The 9,624-nt window shown below is 38.7% G+C and overlaps 1 protein-coding gene across 1 annotated transcript; it reads left to right on the forward strand.

The window, feature by feature from the left end:
• Positions 1 to 1,971: 1,971 nt before the first annotated feature.
• Positions 1,972 to 9,246, forward strand: LOC149980736 (endonuclease domain-containing 1 protein-like). Its single transcript, XM_090185717.1, has 2 exons — positions 1,972 to 2,404; positions 6,416 to 9,246. Exons 1-2 carry the CDS (start codon positions 2,072 to 2,074, stop codon positions 7,109 to 7,111), a joined length of 1,029 nt encoding a protein of 342 aa, XP_090041843.1. The 5' UTR covers positions 1,972 to 2,071; the 3' UTR covers positions 7,112 to 9,246.
• The last annotated feature ends 378 nt before the right edge of the window (positions 9,247 to 9,624 follow it).

The following is a 9,624-nucleotide window of genomic DNA, read 5'->3' on the forward strand; positions in this document are numbered from 1 at the left end:
AACATACTTAGTGTGTAATGGTACCCCCTAGCAACATACTTAGTGTGTAATGGTACCCCCTAGCAACATACTTAGTGTGTAATGGTACCCCCTAGCAACATACTTAGTGTGTAATGGTACGTCCTAGCAACATACTTAGTGTGTAATGGTACCCCCTAGCAACATACTTAGTGTGTAATGGTACGTCCTAGAAACATACTTAGTGTGTAATGGTACCCCTAGCAACATACTTAGTGTATAATGGTAGCTGGGATATGTATAAAAATATGATCAATCTGTTTTGTTGAGTTGTACAGTCGTGGCCAAAAGTTTTGAGAGTGACACAAATATTATTTTCCAAAGTGTGCTGCTTCAGTGTCTAGATATTTTTGTCAGATGTTACTATGGAATACTGAAGTATAATTACAAGATTTTCATAAGTGTCAAAGGCTTTTATTGACAATTACATGAAGTTGATGCAAAGAGTCAATATTTGCAGTGTTGACCCTTCTTTTTCAAGACCTCTGCAATCCGCCCTGGCATGCTGTCAATTATCTTCTGGGCCCCTGACTGATTATCTTCTGGGTCCCCACACAACCCCACACATGAATGGTCTCAGGATGGTTTACTGTTGGTATGACACAGGCCTGATGGTAAAGCTCACCTTGTCTTCTCCGGACAAGCTTTTTTCCGGATGCCCCAAACAATCGGAAAGGGGATTCATCAGAGAAAATGACTTTACCCCAGTCCTCAGCAGTCCAACCCCTTGTACCTTTTTCAGAATATCAGTCTGTCCCTGATGTTTTTCCTGGAGAGAAGTGGCTTCTTCTCTGCCCTTCTTGACACCAGGCCATCCTCCAAAAGTCTTCACCTCACTGTGCGTGCAGATGCACTCACACCTGCCTGCTGCCATTCCTGAGCAAGTTCTGTACGGGTGATGCCCTGATCCCGCAGCTGAATCAACTTTAGGAGACGGTCCTTGTGCTTGCTGGACTTTCTTGGGCGCCCTGAAACCTTCTTCACAACAATTGAACCGCTCTCCTTGAAGTTCTTGATGATCCGATAAATGGTTGATTTAGGTGCAATCTTACTGGCAGCGATATCCTTGCCTGTGAAGCCCTTTTTGTGCAAAGCAATGATGACAGCACATGTTCCCTTGCAGGTAACCATGGTTGACAGAGGAATGAACAATGATTCCAAGCACCACCCTCCTTTTGAAGCTTCCAGTCTGTTATTCGAACTCAAATCAGCATGACAGAGTTATCTCCAGCCTTGTCCTCGTCAACACTCACACCTGTGTTAACAAGAGAATCACTGACATGATGTCAGCTGGTCCTTTTGTGGCTGAAATGCAGTGTTTTTGGGGGATTCAGTTCATTTGCATGGCAAAGAGGGACTTTGCAATTAATTGCAATTCATCTGATCACTCTTCATAACATTCTGGAGTATATGCAAATTGCCATCATACAAACTGAGGTAGCAGACTTTGTGAAAATTAATATTTGTGTCATTCTCAAATCTTTTGGCCATGACTGTATGTGAGGCCTTTGAGACATCATACTAAATATGTTGACTTGCTGGTCAAGGGAAATGCAAGTTTACTTCTTTGCGTTGTTGTGTCAGAGACGCTAAGCCTTGTGGGATATTAATGAATGTGAACTCAGCAACCGTAATTCCAGAACAGTCCCACTGTTGTAATAGTGTGATGTGTATCTTCTGACAGAGTCTATGCTGAGTAAAGTCATGTTTTTATCCTAAAACGTTTTTCTACCAGAACCAAAGTGTGGATGCAGTCACTATTTAGAGCAGTCTAATCTCATTAACCCAGAACTATAATCTTGTGTGATTAAGTTCTGGGTCCATACGTGTTAGAAACTACAGTAGGTGAGTCACATGTTATTTGTTACAGCAGTTTCCATTGAAATGAACAGAGGTGTTTATGCAAATCAACCCTATTTGTCTTGACACATGAAGGAGGAGTCTCTGAAAACCTATTTAAATCAGTCTGTCCTGACTCAGCTCAGCAGTCTCCAGCCTACCAACTGGTCTCTGTAACTTCATCTTTGTCTCTGTGGTGTACAGTCTTCAGGTGATGATGGGGGTATTGAATCATCTCTCTACTCTCCTCCTCCTCTCTCTCCTTCCTCCTGCTCTCTCTCATGTAGTGAAGAAGTTCAGTGATGTTCCACAGTGCAAGACGTTCTTCCTGGAGGGGACAACTCCAAATCTCCCAGGTATTTTGGATGGTGGGAAAGTCCAGGACCAGAACCGCTACAAGCCGATTTGCCAGAAGCACAAGAACATCTACAGGTTTGCAACTCTCTACGACACGACCAACAAGATCCCTGTGTTCTCAGCCTACACCTTCTCTGGTCCAACTACAGACTGCAGACCAAAAGATCAACCCTGGATGATCGAGCCCCAGGTAGGACTAATGTTTTGTCATATAACATAACATGTGTGTTTGTTTACTGCTATATATCACAGACCGTTATGTTACCAAGTCAGTCCTGGATGATAGAGCCTCAGGTAGTTCTAATCTCTATTCATTCAACATGTGTATTTGTTTACAGGTATAGACATGCAGTATCTTTGAGACACGAATGTGATGCAACCACTTTAAGCTTAAGTCTAGATTGTTAAATTGTGACTATTTTTACAGAGTTGTAATGTCTGAACTTGTTACTGAGTTGTAATGTCTGAACTTGTTACAGAGTTGTAATGTCTAAACTTGTTAAAGAGTTGTAATGTCTGAACTTGTTACTGAGTTGTAATGTCTGAACTTGTTACTGAGTTGTAATGTCTGAACTTGTTACTGAGTTGTAATGTCTAAACTTGTTACATAGTTGTAATGTCTGAACTTGTTACTGAGTTGTAATGTCTGAACTTGTTACTGAGTTGTAATGTCTGAACTTGTTACTGAGTTGTAATGTCTGAACTTGTTACTGAGTTGTAATGTCTAAACTTGTTACTGAGTTGTAATGTCTGAACTTGTTACTGAGTTGTAATGTCTGAACTTGTTACTGAGTTGTAATGTCTGAACTTGTTACTGAGTTGTAATGTCTGAACTTGTTACTGAGTTGTAATGTCTGAACTTGTTACTGAGTTGTAATGTCTGAACTTGTTACTGAGTTGTAATGTCTGAACTTGTTACAGAGTTGTAATGTCTGAACTTGTTACTGAGTTGTACTGTCTGAACTTGTTACTGAGTTGTAATGTCTAAACTTGTTACTGAGTTGTAATGTCTGAACTTGTTACTGAGTTGTAATGTCTGAACTTGTTACTGAGTTGTAATGTCTAAACTTGTTACTGAGTTGTAATGTCTGAACTTGTTACTGAGTTGTAATGTCTGAACTTGTTACAGAGTTGTAATGTCTGAACTTGTTACTGAGGTGTACTGTCTGAACTTGTTACTGAGTTGTAATGTCTAAACTTGTTACTGAGTTGTAATGTCTGAACTTGTTACTGAGTTGTAATGTCTGAACTTGTTACTGAGTTGTAATGTCTAAACTTGTTACTGAGTTGTAATGTCTAAACTTGTTACAGAGTTGTAATGTCTGAACTTGTTACTGAGTTGTAATGTCTAAACTTGTTACAGAGTTGTAATGTCTGAACTTGTTACAGAGTTGTAATGTCTGAACGTGTTACTGAGTTGTAATGTCTAAACTTGTTACTGAGTTGTAATGTCTAAACTTGTTACAGAGTTGTAATGTCTAAACTTGTTACAGAGTTGTAATGTCTAAACTTGTTACTGAGTTGTAATGTCTAAACTTGTTACTGAGTTGTAATGTCTGAACTTGTTACAGAGTTGTAATGTCTAAACTTGTTACTGAGTTGTAATGTCTGAACTTGTTACTGAGTTGTAATGTCTGAACTTGTTACTGAGTTGTAATGTCTAAACTTGTTACAGAGTTTTAATGTCTAAACTTGTTACTGAGTTGTAATGTCTGAACTTGTTACAGAGTTGTAATGTCTAAACTTGTTACTGAGTTGTAATGTCTGAACTTGTTACTGAGTTGTAATGTCTGAACTTGTTACTGAGTTGTAATGTCTAAACTTGTTACTGAGTTGTAATGTCTAAACTTGTTACTGAGTTGTAATGTCTAAACTTGTTACTGAGTTGTAATGTCTAAACTTGTTACTGAGTTGTAATGTCTGAACTTGTTACTGAGTTGTAATGTCTAAACTTGTTACAGAGTTTTAATGTCTAAACTTGTTACTGAGTTGTAATGTCTGAACTTGTTACAGAGTTGTAATGTCTGAACTTGTTACAGAGTTGTAATGTCTGAACTTGTTACAGAGTTGTAATGTCTAAACTTGTTACAGAGTTGTAATGTCTGAACTTGTTACAGAGTTGTAATGTCTGAACTTGTTACAGAGTTTTAATGTCTAAACTTGTTACTGAGTTGTAATGTCTGAACTTGTTACAGAGTTGTAATGTCTGAACTTGTTACAGAGTTGTAATGTCTAAACTTGTTACAGAGTTGTAATGTCTAAACTTGTTACAGAGTTGTAATGTCTAAACTTGTTACTGAGTTGTAATGTCTGAACTTGTTACTGAGTTGTAATGTCTAAACTTGTTACTGAGTTGTAATGTCTAAACTTGTTACATAGTTGTAATGTCTGAACTTGTTACAGAGTTGTAATGTCTGAACTTGTTACTGAGTTGTAATGTCTGAACTTGTTACTGAGTTGTAATGTCTAAACTTGTTACTGAGTTGTAATGTCTAAACTTGTTACAGATTTGTAATGTCTGAACTTGTTACAGAGTTGTAATGTCTAAACTTGTTACAGAGTTGTAATGTCTAAACTTGTTACAGAGTTGTAATGTCTAAACTTGTTACAGAGTTGTAATGTCTGAACTTGTTACTGAGTTGTACTGTCTGAACTTGTTACTGAGTTGTAATGTCTAAACTTGTTACTGAGTTGTAATGTCTGAACTTGTTACTGAGTTGTAATGTCTGAACTTGTTACTGAGTTGTAATGTCTAAACTTGTTACTGAGTTGTAATGTCTAAACTTGTTACTGAGTTGTAATGTCTGAACTTGTTACTGAGTTGTAATGTCTAAACTTGTTACAGAGTTGTAATGTCTGAACTTGTTACAGAGTTGTAATGTCTAAACTTGTTACTGAGTTGTAATGTCTAAACTTGTTACTGAGTTGTAATGTCTGAACTTGTTACTGAGTTGTAATGTCTGAACTTGTTACAGAGTTGTAATGTCTAAACTTGTTTCAGAGTTGTAATGTCTGAACTTGTTACTGAGTTGTAATGTCTGAACTTGTTACAGAGTTGTAATGTCTAAACTTGTTTCAGAGTTGTAATGTCTAAACTTGTTACAGAGTTGTAATGTCTAAACTTGTTACTGAGTTGTAATGTCTGAACTTGTTACAGAGTTGTAATGTCTAAACTTGTTACTGAGTTGTAATGTCTGAACTTGTTACTGAGTTGTAATGTCTGAACTTGTTACAGAGTTGTAATGTCTAAACTTGTTACAGAGTTGTAATGTCTTAACTTGTTTCAGAGTTGTAATGTCTGAACTTGTTACAGAGTTGTAATGTCTAAACTTGTTTCAGAGTTGTAATGTCTAAACTTGTTACAGAGTTGTAATGTCTAAACTTGTTACTGAGTTGTAATGTCTGAACTTGTTACTGAGTTGTAATGTCTGAACTTGTTACAGAGTTGTAATGTCTAAACTTGTTTCAGAGTTGTAATGTCTAAACTTGTTACAGAGTTGTAATGTCTAAACTTGTTACTGAGTTGTAATGTCTGAACTTGTTACAGAGTTGTAATGTCTAAACTTGTTACTGAGTTGTAATGTCTGAACTTGTTACTGAGTTGTAATGTCTGAACTTGTTACAGAGTTGTAATGTCTAAACTTGTTACAGAGTTGTAATGTCTAAACTTGTTTCAGAGTTGTAATGTCTAAACTTGTTACAGAGTTGTAATGTCTAAACTTGTTTCAGAGTTGTAATGTCTAAACTTGTTACAGAGTTGTAATGTCTAAACTTGTTACTGAGTTGTAATGTCTGAACTTGTTACTGAGTTGTAATGTCTGAACTTGTTACAGAGTTGTAATGTCTAAACTTGTTACAGAGTTGTAATGTCTAAACTTGTTACAGAGTTGTAATGTCTGAACTTGTTACAGAGTTGTAATGTCTGAACTTGTTACAGAGTTGTAATGTCTAAACTTGTTACAGAGTTGTAATGTCTGAACTTGTTACAGAGTTGTAATGTCTAAACTTGTTACAGAGTTGTAATGTCTGAACTTGTTACAGAGTTGTAATGTCTGAACTTGTTACTGAGTTGTAATGTCTAAACTTGTTACTGAGTTGTAATGTCTAAACTTGTTACTGAGTTGTAATGTCTAAACTTGTTACTGAGTTGTAATGTCTGAACTTGTTACTGAGTTGTAATGTCTGACTTATGTTTCTGCAGCTTGAAGATAGAAATGACCAAAGTGACATGAAGGTGGATAATAAAGCTGTCACACACCAGGCTGTGGACACAGACTACAAAAATAACAACCTGGGTCTTGACAGAGGTCACATGTTCCCATGTTCGTACGCACCTGGTGATGCTGCCAAGAGGTCCACTTTCACTCTGACAAACGCCGTTCCCCAGGCAAGTTCCTTCAACCAAAACAGCTGGAAGACAATGGAGGGCAGAGTCAGAGAAGCTCTTGTGAATAACTGTAAGAATAACAACAACAAGATAAAAGCCTATGTGGTGACTGGAGCAGTGCCCAGCAAGAACAACAAACTGAAGGAACGAGTGAACATCCCGTATCTCATGTGGACAGCCTTCTGCTGTTTCAACAGCGAGAAGAAAGAGTGGATGGCCGGAGCACACTGGGGTGAGAACAAAAAGGAACTGAACACAAAAATATTGGAACCCCATACCTTGGCTGATCTGTATGTAATGTTGAACAAATATTACCATGTTGATGGTGATGTCAAGGTGTTCCCAGAGAGGTGTTCAAAAGGTGATATTCCGACAGAGCTTCTTAAAAAAACAAAAAAAACAAACATGAAACGGAAATTGAACGCAGCTGGTCATGTCCAGGTGAACCCAAATAAGCGTCAAAAAGTTGATACTCCGACAGCGCTTCTCCTCAAGGTTGGGGGGGGATGAACATGATCATTGTGTCTATGATGATGACTGTGTCTGTTCCTCTGTGGGGGTCAAAGGTTATTACCTACCTGTTGTATTTGTTTCTGTGCTGGTGATGATGATGTCTTGACATAACCTGTGACATCATCAGGTCAAGCAGGCAATGAACCTGGTTTAGTCTGACCTGAGTTTCACACTGTGATCAACATTCACTTTTAATGACAATACTTTCTGAACTATCAGCACAGTAGACTACTGATCTGACCTGCTTTAGTAGACTACTGATCTGACCTGCTTTAGAAGACTACTGATCTGACCTGCTTTAGTAGACTACTGATCTGACCTGCTTTAGTAGACTACTGATCTGACCTGCTTTAGTAGACTACTGATCTGACCTGCTTTAGTATACTGATCTGACCTGCTTTAGTATACTGATCTGACCTGCTTTAGTATACTGATCTGACCTGCTTTAGTAGACTACTGACCTGACCTGCTTTAGTAGACTACTGACCTGCTTTAGTAGACTACTGACCTGACCTGCTTTAGTAGACTACTGACCTGACCTGCTTTAGTAGACTACTGATCTGCTTTAGTAGACTACTAATCTGACCTGCTTTAGTAGACTACTGATCTGACCTGCTTTAGTATACTGATCTGACCTGCTTTAGTAGACTACTGACCTGCTTTAGTAGACTACTGACCTGACCTGCTTTAGTAGACTACTGACCTGACCTGCTTTAGTAGACTACTGATCTGACCTGCTTTAGTATACTGATCTGACCTGCTTTAGTAGACTACTAACCTGCTTTAGTAGACTACTGACCTGACCTGCTTTAGTAGACTACTGTACTGACCTGCTTTAGTAGACTACTGTACTGACCTGCTTTAGCAGACTACTGTACTGACCTGCTTTAGTAGACTACTGACCTGATCTGCTTTAGTAGACTACTGACCTGATCTGCTTTAGTAGACTACTGTCCTGCTTTAGTAGACTACTGACCTGACCTGCTTTAGTAGACTACTGATCTGACCTGCTTTAGTAGACTACTGACCTGACCGGCTTTAGTAGACTACTGACCTGCTTTAGTAGACTACTGACCTGACCTGCTTTAGTAGACTACTGTACTGACCTGCTTTAGTAGACTACTGTACTGACCTGCTTTAGTAGACTACTGTACTGACCTGCTTTAGCAGACTACTGTACTGACCTGCTTTAGTAGACTACTGTACTGACCTGCTTTAGTAGACTACTGACCTGATCAGCTTTAGTAGACTACTGACCTGACCTGCTTTAGTAGACTACTGACCTGACCTGCTTTAGTAGACTACTGACCTGACCTGCTTTAGTAGACTACTGACCTGATCTGCTTTAGTAGACTACTGACCTGCTTTACTAGACTACTGACCTGCTTTAGTAGACTACTGACCTGCTTTAGTAGACTACTGTACTGACCTGCTTTAGTAGACTACTGACCTGCTTTAGTAGACTACTGACCTGACCTGCTTTAGTAGACTACTGACCTGACCTGCTTTAGTAGACTACTGACCTGACCTGCTTTAGTAGACTACTGACCTGACCTGCTTTAGTAGACTACTGTACTACCTTGCTTAATGTAGACTACTGACCTGACCTGCTTTAGTAGACTACTGACCTGATCTGCTTTAGTTGACTACTGACCTGCTTTAGTAGACTACTGTACTACCTTGTTTAATGTAGACTACTGACCTTACCTGTTTAATGTAGACTACTGACCTGACCTGCTTAATGCATTTTTGGATGTTTAAATTAATTTACTCTGTATAGTATTAAGTCTATTTCTCTTGTTAAAGGGACAATCTGTGATTGTTGTATCCATTTGGATTTTTAAATGAATGATATGAACCCATTGATTCTTAAAGATATTACCTAGTAGCTGATTTGGTTTTGTGTGTTGAGATTAGATTTGACCTGATCTGAAATTCAAGCTGTGATCGACATCATACATAATAATTCATTAACATATATCACGTTAATCTCAGGATCAACTTCCTACAAATGTGTTTTGAAACAAATCTCTTAAATTCTTACTGCTTAGCCTAGACTCACTTTGCATATGATTACAATGTTATTTTACAATGTATATTTCATTATTCTTATTAAAAATAAGTAAATAACATTTGAATGTGTTGTGAAAGAGAATACACCTTCTGTCAGCAGCAGGTAGTGGACATTAATCTGCTAGCCTGGTAGTGAGGATCAGCTCTGTCAGCAGCAGGTAGTGGACATTAACCTGCTAGCCTGGTAGTGAGGATCAGCTCTGTCAGCAGCAGGTAGTGGACATTAATCTGCTAGCCTGGTAGTGAGGATCAGCTCTGTCAGCAGCAGGTAGTGGACATTAACCTGCTAGCCTGGTAGTGAGGATCAGCTCTGTCAGCAGCAGGTAGTGGACATTAACCTGCTAGCCTGGTAGTGAGGATCAGCTCTGTCAGCAGCAGGTAGTGGACATTAACCTGCTAGCCTGGTAGTGAGGATCAGCTCTGTCAGCAGCAGGTAG

Source organism: Oncorhynchus mykiss, chromosome 9 (assembly GCF_057628025.1).
Source record: "Oncorhynchus mykiss isolate SJ-2025 chromosome 9, ASM5762802v1, whole genome shotgun sequence".
In the NCBI taxonomy this organism is placed as follows: domain Eukaryota; kingdom Metazoa; phylum Chordata; class Actinopteri; order Salmoniformes; family Salmonidae; genus Oncorhynchus; species Oncorhynchus mykiss.